Genomic DNA, 20042 nt, shown 5'->3' with positions numbered 1-20042 from the left:
CCCCCTACACACTGCCCACCCGTTCAACACCCGTGACTTTGGGGGATACTGCATGGGGGAGGGGGTGGGCACCAGGGCAGGGAGGCATAAGGGAGAGTGGGTACCAAAATACAAGTTTGCCCAGTGTACTATTTTCTAAGGCTGGCTCTGCATCCATGTCCAGAAGGGACTGTTGCATCTGATGCCAAAGTGCTGTTTAGTTCTGGAGAAATGTTGCGTCCTGCTCGGTTCCTTGAGGGGCTGTCAGTACTGGAGATTCTCCCTCCCCTGGTACCTAGGGGTTAGGCACAGTATGGAGTGTGGGCATGTTGCTGTAAAGGTGTCTCGCTACGGCTCCTCAGGATGTGGATTCAAGCGCTGCTCTGGGCTCATGCCGAAGGCTGTCCCTAATTGATCCAGATAACTGGGACCAGGCCATTCAGGCTGAGGTCAAAGGCAGCTGGATATGTTGCTAGTCACACCCTTCCCTCATGCTCTGTTTACTGTAGAAACTGGTATGCTGTTACTAAGGCAGCCTGTTGGGCTCAAATGGACTTTCCTTCTGACAACTGTGGTCAATGCCTAGTGAGAAATGCCAAGCTCTGCCAATGCAGAGACTTGAAACACTTCCTATCTCAAATGCCCTGTTTCCAGATCAGCTGGGCTGGTGATTTGTGCTCAGTGTACTTTTGCCACAGCATGCAGTTCTCACCTGGGCAGAGCCAGCATGAAGCCACGTCACCATTTCTGCTCTCTTCTCTACTCTACTCTACTCACAGGGGAGTGGAGGAGATGCCCTGCTCTGCCCCTGGATTGGATGCCAAAAAGAGTGAGGGAGAGCCATTGCCAGAGCATTTTGGCTGGGTGAAGGGATATGGTGGGCTGGACAGATGCCCTCCTGCAGCCCAACGCCGGAAAGTGAAAGCCAAGTGCTGTGCACAGAGGAGAGGCTGGCATCAAAGGGCTGTGCAGGATGGCTGCCCCCAGTCCAGTCCAACCCTGTGGTGTGCCCTTCTGCCAGCCATTCCCCAGAGCTTGTGGAGCATGGTACATGGAGAACTCCAGCAACACCTGGCAGCAGAGGAATCTCAGATGCTGTTTATGAGTGATAAACGCTTGTTCTCCTTTTCCCCCTCCCCCCACAAACTGCTTTGTGCTGTGTACTGGGTACTGCTCTGAGAGTGAAGGGCCAGTGTCTCTATTTGCAAAGCTGACAAGGCTGCGTTGCTATTCAGCTTTGCCCTGCATTAGCTGGCCTGCACTGTTAGTACCTAGTGAGCATCCCTGTGCCCAGGGCATTGGGAGCTAAGCCACACTGTACATCCTGGCTTGCTTGTCCCACTCCTGGCCCAACTGCTTGGAGTCCCCCCAGACACCTTTCTGAATCCCACATCTTTGCGGGGCATAGCCTCAGTGTAAGCCCCCACAGTAACAGAGTGCCTTTTGTGGGGTTGTGGGAGCGGGTGCAGGACTGCCTGGAGACTGCTGCTTGCTAGCTAGGACTGTGCCTGCCTCCCCTGGGGCTGTTGCACACAGCACATTTAGCCAGAGTGCCCTGAGAAGCTGGTGATTGTAGGCACACGTGTCACTGCCATGCTCAAGTCACTCTAACTGCTGGAATCCAGACCCGCTACAGGCCAGGGGCAGGCAAAGCCTTTGCTGGTAGGATTTTGCAGAGTTGTGGGTCAGGTACACTTCTCTCAAAGTGCAAAGGAGTGAATAGAGTGGAGCATCCTCCCCCCCCCCCCCCGGGGCTTCCTAGGGTTGGGTTGTGCAAGGTATATGCTGCCGCTATCTCTGTGGATGCCCTGGGAGGTGATACCCTGGGAGCATTCACTAGGCTGCTACTTACTGGACCCTCCGCGCCACCCCAGAGGCTGCAGCTGCACCCCCACACAGACTGTGCTGGGCCCTGGCACACAGGCAGCAGAGCTGCCAGGGCCCATCTCCAATTGCTCTTGGGGTTGATGTGACCATCCCAAATTGAGCCAGACAGGGACCTGCCTCCCCCTAGGTTGCCCTCACATAGTAGACTTACACTTTACAGGCCAGCTGGCTCTCCAAGTGTGCTGGGAAGTGCAGGAAGGCCAAAGGCAGCCAGACCTGGCCTGGCTTCTAGAGAGAGGCCAAGAAAAGGTGGCATCAAGTATATGGGCCTGAGTGGCAGGATGGTGGTAGTATATGACTGGGAAAGGTGGGAGCAGGAGGTTCAGGGTGGGGAGAGATGAAGAACTCTGGCAGAGCCAGACACGATCCCAGCAGGCCCAGGGCAAAGCAGCCTGCACAGGGTCCCCCTCCCCATCCCACGGCACACTTACACCAGGAAGCAAAAGCCCTGGCACAACAGATGCGGCGTGACGGGTGGCAGCCAGAACTTCCAGCTGGAAAGAACCATCCAACCCACCTGGCAGGTGTGTGGGCTAAATTGCAGCTGCGGCCACTCCACTCAGCTCTGTGGGACCCCCAAAGCATAGGGCCCAGGGAGGTTGCCCCAATTCTCCCCCCACTAGAGACTGATAGCTGATTGTTAGGCACCCTCTGGGAGATGCTAGAGGCTGGTCAAAAACTTTGCTTTGTCCAGAGCAGATGGGGTCTCTGCAAGGCATCAGCTCAAACAAGGGAGCTGCATTTGTGTCCAGGGGTGAGATCAGCCTAAGGTAAGAGAAGGGGGCCAAGGCTGGACCCTGTGAGCTCTCTGCAGAGGAAGGGAGGGCTGAGATGGGAAGGCTGCTTGGCAGGAGAGTGGTCATGGATGCACAAAAAGGGTAATATCCTAAGAGCAGCAGGGTTGAAGGCAGCTGCAGGGCAGGGAGGATGGGAGTGGGATCTGAGAACAGGCCCACAGGGACCAGCCCTGGCAGGAATAGCCTCAGCTGAGTGCAAAGGCCAGAAACCTCATGGGAGCAGGTCTGGAAGGGAGCCAGAGGAAAGAACTCCAGGCAGGGGTGGCAGACAGCATGTTCAGCATGCTGAGAGATGAAAGGGAGATGGGGGCTGATGGAAGGCCAAAGGGGTCAAGACACTCCAGCATGCTTAACTTGTGAGAAGGAGCCAGAGGAAAGGGGGAAGAAGAGTACAGAAGAGAACATGGTTGGTGGGGAGGGGGAGGAAGGTATGAGCATAAAAGGGATAGCAGGACATGGAGAAGAGGGGAAGGATTAGAGTGGAGGGGAAACTTTTGTGCTTGTGATTTGTGGGTGGAGGGCAGTGGAGCAGGGCACGATAAACTCTGGAGTTGCTTTGAGGTAACCCAAGTTCCAGGGCCTTTCTCCACTGCAAATCCTTGGGGCTTTGATCAGATCTTGCTCATGGGAGACTCCTCTTTGCCTAGCAAGACTCAATCTCTGAAGCAGTCTAACCAGTGACAGCAGGTGCAAGATCCAGATGCTGGAGTAACTCTGGGCTTGGGCCAACAAGAGGGACCTGGAAATGGGAAGAAGAGAGAGGGGCATGGAACATGGAGGTAAGCAACCAGTCCATCCAGGGATGAGAGGGCTACAAGGTGTTGGAAGCCACCACTGCTGGGTAGTGGATGTCCTGGGGAAGCTGAATGCCAGGGTATGGGGAGGAAGCCACAGGCCATGCTGAGAGACCATGGGATGGCACAAGGGGACTCAGCAACAGAGAATGTGCTTGGTGTAACCTGAGTCCCAACCATGATGGCAAGCTGGCCCAAACTGCTGAGATAAGGATTGGATGAGCTACTGGCTGGTCAGCTAGGCTTCAGCATGGAGGGTGAAGGGAGCAGAGCTGAGTGAGGTGAGCACAGAGGAGCAGAGAGCACATCAGGCATCACCATGAGCGCAGGGGGCTGGCAGGCACGACTAAGGGTCAGACTGATTGCCACATCTAGGATCAGAAAGGAAATTTTCCCCCAGGTCAGACTGGAATGGGCTGTGAGGTTTTGCCGCCTCTGTAGTATTGAGTGAATTTAACAAGAACTTCCCATCTTTGCAGTAGTAGGACACTGACTGTGTCCTTGTATCCCTACTTTACCTGTGGCAGGTTGGGGTGTTCTTGGTGTTTTCGGTCATTGTGTTGGTGCACAGATTTAAGACTAGGTTAGACAGACCGTTGTCTGGAGTGGCATAGTCAAGCATGCTCCTGCCTCAAGCAGGGGCCTGAACTAGATGTGATCTCCTGAGGGTCCTTCCAACCCCATTTTTCTATGCTGCACTGCTTGGAAGACAGGCACAAGCTGCTCTAGAAAGAAACGGAGATGGGGAAGGAGGCGGCTTGGAAGCATCAGGAGCAGCAGAAGAGAAGCCCAAAGCCTCCACACAGGAAAGAAAGCTGAGGAGAGGCCTCCCTGTGAGAGGGCATCCTCAGATGTAGGACTGTAGGGCTGGGGACAGCTCAGGGGCAGGGGAAGTAGTGAAGGCACTACAGGTGACTGTAAGTTTTCTAGAGCTGAAGGACATGTTCCAGAGACAACAAGAGAAGGGGCTGAGGGAGGTATGGGTATGACTCTGGGAATGGGAGACACTACAAGGGCAGATATGAAGGGGGATGGGTGCAAGAGGTGGGCAGGTCTGTGCTTGTGGGGGCAGGGCTGTGGGGGGTGGCAGGCAAGGAGGGTACAGGTATGGGATCTGGATTCATGCTGCTGTTGGCAGGGCAGAGAGCAGGATGTGCTGGGTGGGGAACGTACAGGGTGGCAGTTCCTGTACCAGGTAGGGAGGGAGGGCAGGGGATGGCATAAAATAGTGGGGACCAGCTTCCAGGGAATGGATCCTGGTTGATGGGAGCTGTCCCCTTAAAGAGCAAGGCACTTGCATTAGGGTTGTTGTGTGCAGACATATGCAAATGTGAACAGAGGGCTGAACCTGCCTGTGTTAGCCACAGATAGGCCCAGCTGGTTGGCTTCAGTACTTGCTTTGGTAGACAAGGTATGAGGTTGCTGGTTGTCACTGGGTGGCACAAGGCAGAAAGGCATCCGAGCACCTGTAGGGGACTAGTGTGTCACACATCAAGAATGCAAAACTTGCTCCCTTTTAATGGCTTTGTTGCCTCTGATACATGAGGAGTTTGGGGGCTTCAGCTCCATGCTATACAGCTGTCTTATTGGGAGGGTCTTCTCCAATGGGCAACCTCAGCAGAGACACTGAGGGCTGCCCTTAGAGCCTCCCTGTGGTAAGAGTGAATCAGCCACATCTAGGATCTAGCAGGGCAGGGTGTGCAGGGGGGATGGTGTGCTGACAAACCAAGAACCCCCTCCACAGAGCCATATGCACTCATGCTCTACTCACGGGTTACAGCTAGGCTCTTACTCTACAATTGCAAAAAATATTCTATGAAGCTGCACAGCACTGGCTGCTGGGAGAAGTGCACACATAGCATCTGCCCTTGAGGGGTGGGAGTGCCTGACTAGGGCCAGGAGACAGCAGCTGCAGCTAGAAGAGTGTTGGGAATGGAGGTGGGGGGGCAGAGGCTGATTGCTGGGGCCTGCTGTGAAGTCTTGTCACAACCGCATGCAGTAGCAGGTGCCTGTAAGCCTGCTCAGGGGCAGCAGCCATAGCCCTTCCCAAACACCTCCTGGAGAAGGCAGGATGGGGCCAAAGAGCAGAAATTATTTTGCCTCAAGCTGCAAGCAGCTGCTTGCAGCTACGGTGCAATCTGCTGTGCTCAGACAGGGCAGAGACGGCTAGACTCAGCACAGCACCCCAAGGCCAGAGTGGCCTTTAGAAACCCATCAGACAGGCTGGCTGGAGGGTACTGTGTTGGGTGCAGGTTAGCCTCTTGTGGCACACATGCTTGTCACTTAACACACAGGTACCTACATGAGACCACAGAAGACCTGTTGCCAGGCAGCTTGGGTACCACAAATAGGTCAGCAGGCTGCACAGGAGAGTCAGGGCCTGCGTCCTCTGGCTTTTAAGTAGGTGTCTATGCCTCCCAGTTGCGATCAGCTCTTCCATGGCCCAAGCAGGATGAATGCAGTGGCATCCATTGCATGGACTGGCAGCCTGAACCATGCCCTAGCATAACTGCTCCCACCACTGCCAGTCCTGTTAACGCTGCATGTTAGTGCTCACAGGTGAATGGCAAGACTTAAGCATTCACTTTTCCAGTGTGGACCCTTTTAGCAGGCAGCAAAGCCTCCAGGGAATGGCCAGCAGGGCAGCCTGCTCATCTGACCATACTTGGGAAGGAAATGCAAAAGGCCAAGGGAGGGCCAGGGGAAGAACACGCACGAGGCAGAGACAGCATTGGAAGCCCACACCATGTGCTGCCAGCTATGTCTGCCAAGATAGCAGACAGGAGCAGAACTCCCTGTTACTCACCATGCAGGCCACACAGGGTAGGCATCAGTCAGATGCTTCCCTGCCAGCAGCAAGTCAGCCCGTGGAACAACTGTCATGTTCAAACCACCCCCTGCCACCACTTGGCAGTTTTCAGGGCAGGCACATTACTCATCCTGTTTACAGGCAAGGACCAACCAACGCTGGCAACTGGGGTGCTTGTTCTGGGCACAGACAGGCTCTGCACCCAAAAGCTGACTGAAGCCATGTGGCCAGAGAAGTTGAACACCCCCCAGAGTGAGCGAGTCCAGGGACAGTGGGCCTCCTTGCTTTTACTAAGGAGGGGGCTTACTTCAAGAGCAGGTGGAAGGAAGGAATGAGGCCAGCAAAGGGAAGGGAAGAGCAACCAGCCAGTTTGTCTGGGCAAGAAGGGGCCAGAGGCAATCAACAGCAGCAGCTGGCACTCTGGCTGTTCGTGTCATTCGTTTCAGTTGTGGGAATCTCTTGCCAGCTCCAAGCTTCAGTGCCATGGCCCAAGGAATCTCTCTTGGCCAGCTGGGGCAGCCTTAGTCAGGCCTAGGTCTTAACTTTCCTCTGTAACTTCTCCAGGAAGGCTGGAGCCTCAATCTGTAGCCTCAGTCATGAAGCCTTTGAGGGCAGCAGGCTGTGCCTAGCAGCAGTGGTGATTGGGCCCCAACCTCATGCCTGCTGCCAGTTAAGCAGGAAAGCAGCACTTGTATGCCTTGGTGCCCTTTGACAGAATCTGGCCCACAGGTACCAGTAGGATGTGGGGCAAAATGCTGCAGTGACATTTTCGCAGAAGAGCTCTGCATCTCAATGGACTTTACAAGTGGCACTGCCTTGCTGCACCAGATGTTGAGCTGGGCACAGAGAGGGGATGGTGCAGGTTAGCCTCAGTTGCTGGCCCAGGGTTACACTGACCTGCATCCCACGCTAGGCCTGCTGGCTCCCTCCAGCCTGCACCCTCCTTGCTCCACTGGGCGCACAGAGATGGGGAAGCTCAGTGTCTCCGGGGCACGTGGCAGAGTAGTGCCCCCCCGGCTTTCCAGAGCAACCATGCAGCAGCTGCCAGCATGGTCCCCTGCCTGCTGGAACTAAACAATGATGGGATGCAAAGGGTAGGTTGGTGCTCACCATCTGGTTTCCTCATTCATCCAGCTCTGCCTTAGCTGGGAGCAAGAGACAAGAACAGGGCAGGCAATGTCACTGGCTCCCTGCATAAGGATGTAGCCCTCAGCCCTAGTGGTTCCCAGGCCATCAGTGGCAGAAACTAAGGCCAAAACATTGCCTGTGAACAAAGATGCCACCTGGGGCTGGTGGCAGGACCAACTCCCCTCCCAATACCTGCCCAGCAGGCACCTGCCTCCCAGTTTGCCTAGACCCAGACAAGCCAGATTAGGAGCATCACAGCCTGGGCTGGGCCTGGCTACAGGGGCCTTCATAGCAGAGAAAGCAGCCAATACCTGCATGAAAGTAGAAACAGGCTTTATTCAGCACAAAAATATCTCCCGTCTCCCACGCTCCATAGAAAATCTCACAGCTTCCAAAATAGATGCCTGGGTTTTGCAACCACTTAAAAATGCAGCTACTGAAGGATGAGAATTTGAAGTGAAGGGGGGAGGGGCAGGAGCCTGGCTTAATACTGTAGCCTCACAGGACTCTGCTCTGCCTCCCATTGTGAGGAGCCCGGCCCTGCCTTGGGGGCTGCAGGTACATGCTAGGCTGAGGAGCTCACAGGAAGCATCTCCAGGTCACTGCACATTTGTGCAAGAGCCAGTTGCACATACAAGTCAGCAGGCTGAAAGCCTCAGGATCTGGAGCAGAGGGGAGACCATGTGTGCTCAGTTGCTGCCCAGTTTGAACCTGCAACCCAGGGAGCATGATCCCAAGTCCCTGCTAGACTTAGCAGTGCAGACCTCTTCCCCACCAGATTCACATCATAGCCCTTAGCACAGCTGCAGCTCTAGCACAATTAAAAAACACTTGTCCACCAGCAACAATCCAAACCCTCACATGGGGCTGGCATTTCAGTCACCAGAGGGACCCACCTCAGCCCTTCTTACAGGGTGACCTGCTGCCTTAGCACATGATGCACAGGGGCCACACAGTTTCTAAACTCCTAGGTGCAGACAGCCAGCAGGACAAAGAGAAGCACAAGGCAACATGGGCACCTGGGTCTGGTGACTTGAAGGCTGCCTTGGGCTTTGCCCTCCCCTACACCTCACCCCCCCCAAGACTGCCCCAAGCGAGCTACCAGAGCAGCACATCCCCATCAGGGCAGATTTGTAACAGCTCTACCAGGGCACAAGGGAGCCAGTGGGGATTGTATCCTCTGTGCCCAAAACACTGTCCAGATGATGGTGCCTAGCTGATGTCCTAAAGACAGGTCTTGTGTACTTCTCCCTCCCCTGCATACACTTGGCAATGAGTTCCATCAGCAGCTGCCTGTACTTTGTTTTGAGGTGCAAAGGCCAAAGATGCCAAGTCCTAGAGGTTTGGTGGCTGCACAAAGGCCATTTTTAGGCCAAAGTCTCCAGAATTCAAGTTAGGCCATTTCTGGAGTTCATTACCCTCTACAGCACTGGCACAGGCAGTGAGGGCCTGGCTGAGTAACCCACTGAGGAGCTGGGCATTGAGCCCCAACAGTTCTCCACCTGGGCCACGCCCGAAGAGGAAAATCAGGTCCAGCTGCAGCCTCTGGGTTCCAGCAATTTTATTTCTCCCAGTGCAGCTGGTTTCAGCCCCTCCCCTGCCTGTTGGGCCCTGGCTCTTGCTATGTGGGCACAGGGACATCAGATTGTCAGCAGAAGTTGGGCACCCCAGCCAGGCATGAAGCAGAATCAGCGAGATCCAAGTGGGAGCAAGCTCATGCTGGAGGCTGCCACTTTCCCCAGAGCAGAGACAAAGAACACTGGAGCTGCTGTGTTCCCAAGGAGCCCGCTCCCTCTGCCTGTAACTCCCTCCTTACCCCTCCCTTGTGGGGGCCCATCTCCAGGGTAGCTGAACTGGGCTGGGGCTATGCTTTCCTGCAGCATTGTGACAGGAGCTGGCTGCCTGCAGACAATGGCATAAACTCCTTACGGAGCTTGACCAAAGCTCTATGCCACATCCCCCACCCTCAGAGCATAGGACCCACGGGGAACAGGCTGAGGCTCCCCGGCTCGCTGTGTCTGACTAGTGTTTGAGGTTTTTGACCTAGGTTTGTGCGCTGGGCAACTGCCCTGCATCCAAAGAGAACTGCATCCTTACTGCTTCCTGGGAAGTATCTTTGCCATACACCTGCCCCCACCCTCTGCCCTGGGTGCAAGGATGCTCAGTCTCTGCTGTCAGCTTTCCAGCAGGCACCCACTGTGAGCCACCCACGTGAAGTGACAGGGAAGAGCAGGCATGGGAAAAGGGGCTCAGCAGCCTGCCAGGCCCCACAGTGCAGGCAGAGATGTGTTGTGGCTCTGTGCAAGCTGCTCCTGACCAGCTGCAGCAGGGCAGTGCCAGCTGTTTGGCCATCAGAGCAGATTCTAGCCACAGGACACAGAAGAGGCTGGCCCAGCAAGGTGCCTTCCCAGGCCAGTCCCCCTCGAACACATGGATACAGCCTGTTCTGAGGTGCCTGCACTGTGCAACAAGGACCAGGTGACTCGCCTGACTGGACATCTAAGGCTGTGAAATTGAGAGATGTTTCTCCCTTAGCCAATGGGATTCAAAGGCAGCCCAGCAGCTGAACCAGACCTTGGGAGCTCCGCTTTGCAAGGTCATGGCTTGGAGACATGACAGTGGCAGTGCAGAGCAGGCCCATAGCCAAGTTCTGGGTAGAAGAGGCATAGCACAGAGTAGCAGACATGACCCAGAGGCAGCAGAGGCTGTAGATTGGTTCACAACACCCTGGCTTTGCTTTTCAAAGCCCAACAACAAGGGGTTGCAATGGGCTGGGCTGCCGCAGGGTGGTACTGTCTCTAGCTGGGTGGTGCTCTCCAAAGCTCTAGGCTGCTCTGCCTGGCTCTCTCATATACCAGTGTTCTCCAGCCTGACATCAGCACACAGAGGAGGCAAATAGGAGCTTACTGATATCTGATCCCTTGGGGCAAACAGAGAAAGGAGGTGGGTAGTGAAGCCCAGAAGGCATGGAGGAAAGAAAACCATTAAAAAACAAGAATACAGCTATGAACAAAAGAGTCAGGGGCCAAATAACCTCTGGACACAGCAGCCTGCAGGGACTGGTTCCTTCCATCACTTCCAAGGAAACAAGACTTCCGATCTCAGAGCACTGGGGACACCAGGACGCCGGCAAGCATTTCCAATGGGTAGTGCCACCAGAGTGTCACGTCTGTGCCAGGGACAGCTCTTCCAGGCCCTCTTTGCCTAGTCTATATCTAGCAAGATCCTTCCTGGTTACCATCCCGACCACCTGCAGAAAGGAAGCCACAAAGATGCCTAAGAGCCACAGCTAGCTTGGCACTGTCAGACCTTCAGAGAGGCACAGCAGTGTGGAACCCAGAGCAGAGCTTGGTCTTGCCCACCATGCACTCACCTCATTGCGATTGTCCACTACCACCAGGTGCCGCAGGCCCAGGGCCCGGAACAGCTTAAACACCCTCGGAAGAGACGCCTCCTACAATTCACAATAAAGCCTGGCAGTCAGAGCATCCTGAGGTAGTGTGAGCGGGGGATGCTGGTATCATCATGGAGGCTGATCAGGGAGCAAAGACCCCAGTGTGCCTAGATATTACCCGGGGGGGCTCGGCATGGATGGGATGGAAAACAACAACCAAGTGCTGGAAGCAGCTCCTGCCTTTGAAACAGGTTTGGGGGCATCTAATGAACAATGCTCCTTGGATGGGCAGTGAAGGAGCCAGCTCCCAACTCACCCCAGGGTAGAAGAGTTCTTTTTGGTCTGTCACAGCTGAGCCTGACCTGTACCCCAGGAGGCGGCAGATTTTCAGCTGGGTCTGCTGGGCTTGACCACACCCAAAAGAGCAGACCCAGCTCTTCCCCAGTAGCAGGCTTTGAGTGCTGAACCTAGATCACCCCAGTGAGTGGTGGAAAGGACAGTCTGTTTGCTATGCTGTGACTCTCAGATTGAGCAACAGTAGGGACTGTTACCTGGGGCACTGTGTAGGGTGATGGATTCATGAACTCAGTCAGGTCCATCATACATTCACGCTCATCCTGGGAGACATGAATAGACTGGATTGGGGGGAAGCGAGGATAGGCATCCCGGAAATCCTTCAGCTTCAGCCTCCGCTGAACCAGGCTCAGGTTGGCTCTTTCCACAAAGACCTGGAAAAGGCAGACTCCATTATGTAAGACCTAGGAAAAGAAGCTGTTTGCTCCCTTGACTCAGCTGGTGGAACCCTGCCCTGGAGATCAGCCACCTCCCAGCCCAGCAGACCATGCTCTGCAAGCTAGGCCTCCCATCTCAAGTACCAACTGGAGCATCCAAGAGCCCAGAAACCTGGCCAGGGACAGCTGTTTCAGTCTGCGGTATACATGAGAGCAGCCACTCACACTGGGGGCTGGAGAACCTAACAGTGCAAACAAAGGTCCATTTCACCCGAGAACAGTACACAGGATCAGGTCATTACCAGCTGTCCTAACTTTTGGCTCTTCTGACTGCAAGTGATTTGCAAACACAATGGTCCTGCAGTGACACTCTTGACAGGGAGGCAGGCAGGGAAGACAGCAAAGGGGAAGGATCTGCCCCAGCTCAGCAGCAGCGTGGGGCAGGGCCTAGTTCAGTGGGCTCATACAGTCATCTCCTGGGGAGTGGGGTCAGTACATCATACTCATATGCTAGGCTGATCTTTGGGCTGCAGCTCAGGAGGAGCTACCCTTTGCCACCAGCATGAACAGCAGACTCTAGGCAGCAATGGAACCCGCTCTTTCACCACATGCAGGGGTGAGGTGGGAAACAGCAGTGGCCACTGCAAAGCCTACCTCTACTGTCAGCTGCAAGAACTGGCTATGCCACAGCCACACACCCCATCGTCACTGGCCATCTTACTGTGGGTGGGGCACCCTGTTCAGTGCCTGCCAGAAGCTGGACAATCCAGCAGCACCCTCCCCAGAGGATGGGCAAAGAGTGGTAAAAGGCCACATGCCTTCCAAGTCCTACCTTGTGTTTCAGAAGAACGATCAGCTGTGAGCGCAGGATAAGGCCTCTCAGTCCAGCCACCTGTAACAGAGGGTTCTTTGGGTGATGTGATGCCTGCCAGGTGGGCTGCCACAGAACTTCCCTCCAGGGCAGAGCTCAGCCACAGCAAGCCAGACAATAGGGATGTTCGAAATAGCACTGTTCTGTTTTGACTTCAGTTTTGAGGTACGGACGGAACAGTGTTTTGTTTCAAATTTCATTTCAAGTTGAAACAGCTGTTCCGTTTTACTTCGTCAAAACAGTGTGGCTGTTTCGCCTGACCATCAGGCTGGAGAAACTAACTCAGCCCAGCTGGGCTGACTTCCCAACCCCAGCCCGATCTTGTTCCCATCCCCCGTGCTAGATTGAGCTGAGGATGGGCTGACTTCCCATCCCCAGCCCGATCGTAGGGCTGGGGAGGAAAACTGAGCAATTGGGCTCAGTTCCTTTCCCCAGCCTGCCACAACGCTTGGGAGGGGAACTGAGCCCAGGTTCAGTTCCCTTCCCCTGTGCTGTGATCAGCTTCCCACAGCCCAGCAGCAGGAGATGGGGAAAGCCAGGGCTGTGCTCCTGGCTGCTGCTGGGAACACAGCCCTAGTTCTCCCGTCTCCCACCACCTCGCTGCTGGCCACTTTGAAACTCAAAATGTTTCGACGCTTCCAAAACATTTCAACTAGCCTCATTTTGTTTCAAGGCTGTTTCGAAGCCCTTTGTTTCAATTCTATTTCGCTGTTTCGAGCTTGAAATGAGTCGAAACAGTGTCGAATCGAAACAGCTGGCAAAATTTCACACAGCCCTACCAGACAGCCACTAGGGAGGCCCCCAGTGCTCCTTTGCTAGTGATGGCCAATAGTGCAGTGTCTGGTGAGGGCAAGCCTGAGCCCCTTCATAGAAGTGCTGGATGGAGTGGTGGCAGAGGCTGGGGCTGGGTACTGAGGGATGGGGCAGCACAGTCACTGAAGGGGAAACTCCCAAGGCCACACCTGCACTATTTGTGTGGGTAATCCCAACCTCTCAGTTGCACTGATGTGCTTAGGTCTGAACCCACCACATGAAGGGATGGCTCCACATACAGAACACGCAAGGGCATTTTAGCAAAGAGAAAGGCACCCTTGGTATCAGAGCTTTACCAGGCCAAGGCACCCTTGCATACTATGGGTACTGCAGTCACATATGGCTGTCTCACTGCCTTACCCACAGTTCTTCTAGTGCCAGCATGAGCACGCAGGAGTGCTATGCAATCACCATACCCACTCTGAGCCCAGCTAATAAAGCCCAGGGCAGCAATACCCTCCACCACAAATGGCAGCAGCACTGCTGGAGCTGCAGGGCACAGATGTCACCAGCTGGCACTGGGCCTAGGAGCACCATGTCCACCAGATCTGCCCCTGCTCACAGCAGATAATCCCAGGGCTTGATGCCAGGCACACACAGAGTGCCCAATGCAAGACAAGCTCTGCCACACCAGCATGCGTATGTATGAGAATGTCTACTCCTAATTCACAGGGAGAAAAAGGAGACTCCCAGCAACCACCAGTCCAAGCTGACTAGAGCACAGAGCCAGCAACCGATCTAAATGCTGGACCCAATTTAAGTGATTTAGGTTGCATTTCTGGAGTCCAGGACCCTGAATCCCCAGTCTGTGATGGTGCATTACTGTCCACACCGCCTGAGTAAGGCCTGATCTCTGGAATCAGTGTGACCCACCTGCATGGTGTCTGTTTCATTCTCTACCACAGGGAATCCATTGTGGTTGGAAGATGCATCACTGAGGATGTCCACGATGGTTCCCACCTTCTCCTTCCTTCTAAGACAGGTAACAGGTGTGCTCATGACCTCCCTGAAGGGAAAGGCAAGGCCAGGTAAGACCAATGCCCTGAGGCTGGGGTCCAGTGGGCTGCAGCCAGGGTTCGCCCTGGCAGATGCTTCCACAGACTTTCTATCTCATTCCCCTTGCTAAGAGGAGCTTGCAAGCTCTTTACATCCCTGGGCATGTCTCTCAGGACTGTTGCCAGAGAGCCAGTCTGAAAGACCATTCATAGAGCCATTAACCAGGAGCAGAAAAAAACACTGATTCAGGATGTTACCTAGTGTCACTGACACACAAGAGGGCTCTCAGGGGGGTCTGTGCAGCACCAGTTACCACTGGTGACAGACCCTGCTATTAGCACAGCAAATTCAGATCCCTACCATGCTGCCAGAGCACACTTTTATGCTAATCATGAAGTTAAGAGCACAAGAAGGCTGCTTCGCTCTGTCAGACAGCAGGGGGCACCTTTCCCCTACAGTTCTGAGCACCAGGCAGTACTCATAGCATCAGTCTTACAGTTGTCATGTTTTATAGAGAGTAGGGCTCTCTTTCCTCAGTAGCTTTGGGAAATTCTTCAAATAGGAACCTCCTAAGTCACTGTACCTGTGATATGGGCCAGGGACCAGGCAGGCAGCCCTGTAGCTTGTGTGCTACCCACCAGAGAGGCACTTGCCCCTGCTGCTGATAGTCTGTGTCCAGTCCTCCCTGGAGAGGGAGAGGCAGGAGGACAGTGCTCTTCTTACAGCCAATCCAGCCCCCTGCACAGGTCACCTGTGACCTAGTCATATGAGCACCCAGCATTGCCTAAAGTCCAGACATCCATCAGGCCATTCCAGATCTTACAGCCTGTGCCTCTGGGTCAGGGGCACTGCTAGCCTAGAAATGAGGGTCCTTTCACCCACTGCCACTCTCCAGACCCAACAGCTTCCACCACTCTTTCTAGTAAAACAACTCAGAGTGCAACGGAATATCTTGGTTTGGGGAAATGCTGCTGAGCAGCCAGTGTGTATGTGGGGGGGGGTGGCCAGGCCCATGGGTATGTACCTCCAGCACCCCCCCACAGCCACCAGCCAGGCAGTGCTGGCATTTGGGCACACTGGATGCCTGCAGGACATTCCCCTAATGGGGAAGCATTAGGAAGCTGATGCTTGCAGCTGCCAGGATGATGCTGGATCTCATTCATGCAGCCTGCAGGTGCCATGGTCTGACTGCTACGGCACACAGCGAGATGGGGTGGGCAAGGGGCATTCCAAGGAACACAGCTAGGTCAACGGGGGGTATTTACCTGGCTGTGAGGGAATGAGAAGTGACTGGAGCTTCCCAGTGCAGGAAAGGAACGCTCTGCAGCTGGATGTGCATGTCATACAGACCCTGTGGGGAGACAAAGCCATCAGGAGAGGCCTGGGTTACATGGAACAGGCGCAGCACATGCAGACTGCAAGTTTCCCCCACAACACATGGCTTGGGCCCCAGCATTAGGCTTTCCACACAGAGCTCTGCTCACGCCCCTCACTCCCAGCTCATAGCCCTTCCCTACTCCCTGCTAGCCGAGCCCTGGGCTCCCAACACAGCTTCTTGGCTTAAGAGACCTGGAAACAACCGAAGCTGATTACTGAGTCTTTAATTTTGTTCCACTGAGGAATATGGAAGCTGGCAATGGTACCACCATTACCCACTGCCAAATGCTTGCCACAGCCAAGTTCTGTGCTGGAGGTGCACTGAGCCAGACTCAGCAGCCTGTCCATGCTCAGTGCAGCAGTACAACCCCACACATGTATGACCAGATAGCAAGTTCCAGCTGCTTCACAGGGCTCCTGCCTCTTGTTACTGCCTTTTCCCCACTCTTGGGCTGGCACATAGCCACTCACCTCCACAAAGAAGTCCCCAACAATTTTAGCTGTCATCAGCACCAACATGATGGGAAAGCCATAGGTGACATTGCTTGTTGCTTCCATCATGATGACTGTCAGGCTCAGTGTCATCCTCACTATCCCACCTGAGGGGGAAAAGACATGATTCCTAGTCAGGGAGGGGACTTCAGGGAAGGAGTGGAGGAAGTGCAGGGGCACCCAGGGACCTTGTTCAGGTGGCTTGTTGTTGCCCCTCACTGCTGAGAACACATGGATACCTGCAGTGAGGCTTGGAATAGAGACTGGCAGCCACTGGATGAATTAGCAGGTTCTGAAAGAACCAGATGCCTCCAGAGAGTTGAGAGGATGCCAGGACGCTGTGTCTCAGTGGTATTTACAGGCAGACTGAGAGAGTGACTTGCCCAAGGTCACATGGAGAGTCTTTGGCAAAGGTACGTACTGAGCCCTCATCTCCCAATTCTCAATCAAGTGCCTGCCTAACTAGAAAGTGCCAGTCTGCCTACCTGCCCAAACACTGCTAAGCTGGGAAGGCCTTGTTAGGAGGGCAGGACACTTCTTGGCAAGGCTCAGGCAGTAGCCAGCCTGCCTACAGTCCAGCAGTCTGACAGGTCCCATCAAGAACTCCTTCAGAGCCTATGCAGACAGCTCTGCTTTTGGAGTTCGTCTCTGCATGAGGAACTCTCCCACTTTTGGGGACACAGCAGCCAGTACTGATGCTGACAGACTGAAGGATATAGCGCCAACCCACAGGGTACTCTGTTGGAGGCAATAGGAGCTGCCTGTGCACACTTAAGAGGCTCCCAGCTAGCACTGGACCAGCATGTGAGGCATTTTCAGATAGTGAATAGAGCCTTCCCTGCATCTGCAGCCTGAAGACTGCACCCACAGGCTACACAAATAGCTGTATTCCAGTAAGCTCATTACAATGCCCGAGTACCAGCACCCCTAGGAATGCCCTCACATCCCACCTCTACATGCAGAGAGCAAAAGAAGAATACTCCCTTCTTGGCCACTTTAATTCAGTTCCCATGCCACAACCCAAACCAGATGCAGGATGGTCTGTGCATGCAAATATCTTTCTCGATTAAAAGGGAGGCATTGTCTATGACAAGTCCACTGCCAAAGCCTGCCCGAATCAAACAGGAGTTTTGATTCTAGGGCTAGTTTTTCAGTCAGATTCTTCCTACTGGAGAGACACTGAGAAACAGGTGAGTATCCTAGGATGGAACAAGTCCTTCGTGTCATAAGCTTTCCTAATAGAAAGTCCAACTCACCCAGTTGTGCTGCAGCTCCCATCAGAGCGTATTTTCCAGGATCAGCCCAGATCTGGACAGACAGAAGATACGGAAGTGAAATGGAGAGGCAGCCAGAATGAAGAGGCAGCCAGCTAGCCTGGCTGACAACACTCGTCTTGCAGAGGCCACTTACTACATGAGCCAAAACTGCAGAGTGACAAAGCCTTCTGATGACACAGCATAGCTCATGCCTAGATGCATGAGCCCAAGGAGAGGGCCACATTGGCCAACTGGGAGGAAGACTAGGGTTTGCTCATGAGTTGCTGCTGCTGACCGAGGTAGGAAAGGAAGTCACCAAGCAAAACCCTGCTCTACCTTTCTAGCTTGAGAAGCTGCAGTATTGAATCCTGTCATTGTTTTGCTCATTCAGTTGACTGAAAGCCAACCATGACACCCAGAGCACTGACAGACATGCAGCTCCTTAGAACAGCAGCCTGTCTGCAGCCACTCTCCCCTAGTTCCACAACCCCACTTCCCTCCCATGTCCAGTGGCATCTTCAGAATGGGAGGTGGGGGGGAGGGAAGGGAGGGAAGTTCAGTCTCTTGGAGGGGGGGCTCCAATCCACGCACCCAACTCTCCAACACAGGCTGGGCAAATCTCAGATGGAACTCCCTCCCCTTCCTTTTTCCCCTCCCATTCTGAAGACAGAACCAGGGGCTGGGTTGGGCTGTATCAGCCCAGCTCTGCTCCTGGCATATACTGATAGAAGATAATGAAGGTGCTCTGCTTTGGAGGGTTCAGACTGTTGCACAATCAGGCATTTTTTAAAGTGCTCTTCAGCTGTGTGCTTCTGTAAGGGCACAGCTGTAGAGTACTTTCAAGGAGCCAATCATGTGACATATGTAACTTCTATAATAATCCCCACTCTCCTACAAATATACAGATGGTGTTTTTGTGTTTTCCTCTACAGCAGGGGCATTAAACATACAGCCTGCCGACCATATCTGGCCCTCAGTGCCAGGTCATCCAGCCCACAGACTTTTGCAGCAACTCTGGCTGCAATAGAAAACTTTCCTGTGGTGGCAGCCATGTGCCTGAGTGAGATCCACAGTGCTGGAACCCCAGCAGCACCTTGACTTGTTTCTGTGGTTGTAGACAAGTTGTTGGTTGGGCGCTGTGGTGCTGGAGCCCCATCAGCCCTGCGGGAAGAAGTCTGCCACTGCCAGAGCAGCAGCCAAGTGCCTGCGATGTTGGGCTTCTTCCTGTGGTGCTGCTGGGGTTTCAGAGCTACAGTTCTCACCCAGGCACTTGCTCGCTGCTGTGGATAGGAGCTGTGGTGCTCTTGGTTCCAGTGTTGTAACTCTTGCCTGGGGGCTTAGCTGCCACTGGGTCTCTTACTGGCAAGGCTGCTAAGCACCCAGGTGAGAGAAGTGGCACTGAAGCCCTGGTAGCACTGTGGGAAAGAGGCCCAACACAGTGGCTTGTTCCTGTGGTGGGAGCCAGACAGCCAGGGATGCTGGGCCTCTTTCCATTGGGTCCTGGAGTGGGTGCCACATGCACTGGATCTGACGTGGGGGAAAAGGGGACATGGGCCTGATCTGGCCTACCAGACTGGCTCCACACCATTCGTTCAGCCTGTAGACTTGTCCTACACCGCTAATCTGGACTGCAGGGCCAGACAAGTTTAACACCCCTGCAGGGCGGGATCAGCAGGCACTGGGGAAGTCCCTGTTTCCCCACTGACTGCCAGGAGTCACCAGGAATAATGGTCACAAGCTGGCAGAGGGTAGGTTTAGGTTAGATATCAGGAGGTGCTACTTCATGGTCAGGGTGGCTAGGATCTGGAACCAACTTCCAAAAGAAGTGGTGCTGGCTCCTACCCTGGGGGTCTTTAAGAGGAGGTTAGAGGTACAACTCTAAAGGATCTTGCCATTTAATTCTGTTTGGCTTACAAAAACTCATTTGTTCTTTCCTCATATATTACCTAAAATACTGTAACCTGCTCCTTTGTGGTCTACTACACACATCACTCAGTTTAGTTCATTTAGAATTCTATTTCTCAAATCATTTTCTTTGCCCATCCATCTAACCACTTCCTAATATCCAACCTAAATTTTTCCTTGTTACGGTTTGAGACTATTCCTTCTAAACCTGTTGCCTACAGCCACAGGGAATTATCTATCTCCATCCTCTTTATAATCAGATATTTAAAGACGGTTATCAAATCCTGTTGTCAAATTAGTCTTCTCTCCTCCAGACTAAGTAATCTTAGTTCTTTCAGCCTTTTTACACTTAAGTCATGTCTCTCAGACTTCTAATCACTTAGTTATTACATGCTCCTGGGCTTTGCTGATCCTCACGTGGGGCCAGGAAGGAATTTTTTCTCTCCTTTTGCTACATGTAACAGTTTTTTTTCCTTTCCTCAGAAGCCTTGAGTGTTGGCTGCAGCCAGTCCTGGGGATTTTGACTCAGGTGTGGTAATGTTTCTGCTGGGATTTAAAATCTGGAGGTTTCTGGATTAAGGGTCTTACTCCTCCACACAGACCTATCATCACATTTGAGATCAGGAAGGAATGTTACCTCACTGTTAGATTGGTATTAATTGTGGGAGTTTTTACCTTCCTCTGTAATATGGCCATACCCCTGGGTAGCGGCCTCTTCCTTAAACCTCTTGGTGGGCCTGATAGTTGTGCCAGAAAGTTGTTTGTGAAGTTTTTAAGAATAGGTTAGAGAAACATTTGTCTAGGATGGTTTGA

The 20042-nt window shown here is 53.7% G+C and overlaps 1 protein-coding gene across 1 annotated transcript in view; it reads right to left on the bottom strand.

Annotated features, from left to right (window-relative positions):
• Window positions 1-7710: 7710 nt before the first annotated feature.
• CLCN7 (chloride voltage-gated channel 7) overlaps window positions 7711-20042 on the bottom strand; it is a 65321-nt gene continuing 52989 nt past the window's right edge. The window contains exons 18-25 of the mRNA XM_019540053.1: window positions 17325-17376; window positions 16048-16175; window positions 15465-15550; window positions 14077-14209; window positions 12352-12411; window positions 11340-11516; window positions 10768-10848; window positions 7711-10644 (exon numbers count right to left, since the gene is read on the bottom strand). Of these exons, the coding sequence (XP_019395598.1) occupies window positions 10558-10644; window positions 10768-10848; window positions 11340-11516; window positions 12352-12411; window positions 14077-14209; window positions 15465-15550; window positions 16048-16175; window positions 17325-17376 (804 nt within the window). The 3' untranslated portion in view covers window positions 7711-10557. The remainder of the gene's footprint in view (window positions 10645-10767; window positions 10849-11339; window positions 11517-12351; window positions 12412-14076; window positions 14210-15464; window positions 15551-16047; window positions 16176-17324; window positions 17377-20042) is intronic.

Source organism: Crocodylus porosus, unplaced genomic scaffold (assembly GCF_001723895.1).
Source record: "Crocodylus porosus isolate Cpor-Errol unplaced genomic scaffold, CroPor_comp1, whole genome shotgun sequence".
Taxonomy (NCBI): domain Eukaryota; kingdom Metazoa; phylum Chordata; order Crocodylia; family Crocodylidae; genus Crocodylus; species Crocodylus porosus.
The sequence above is the reverse complement of the archived record's forward strand: the minus strand, read 5'-3'. Positions and strand labels throughout refer to the sequence as shown.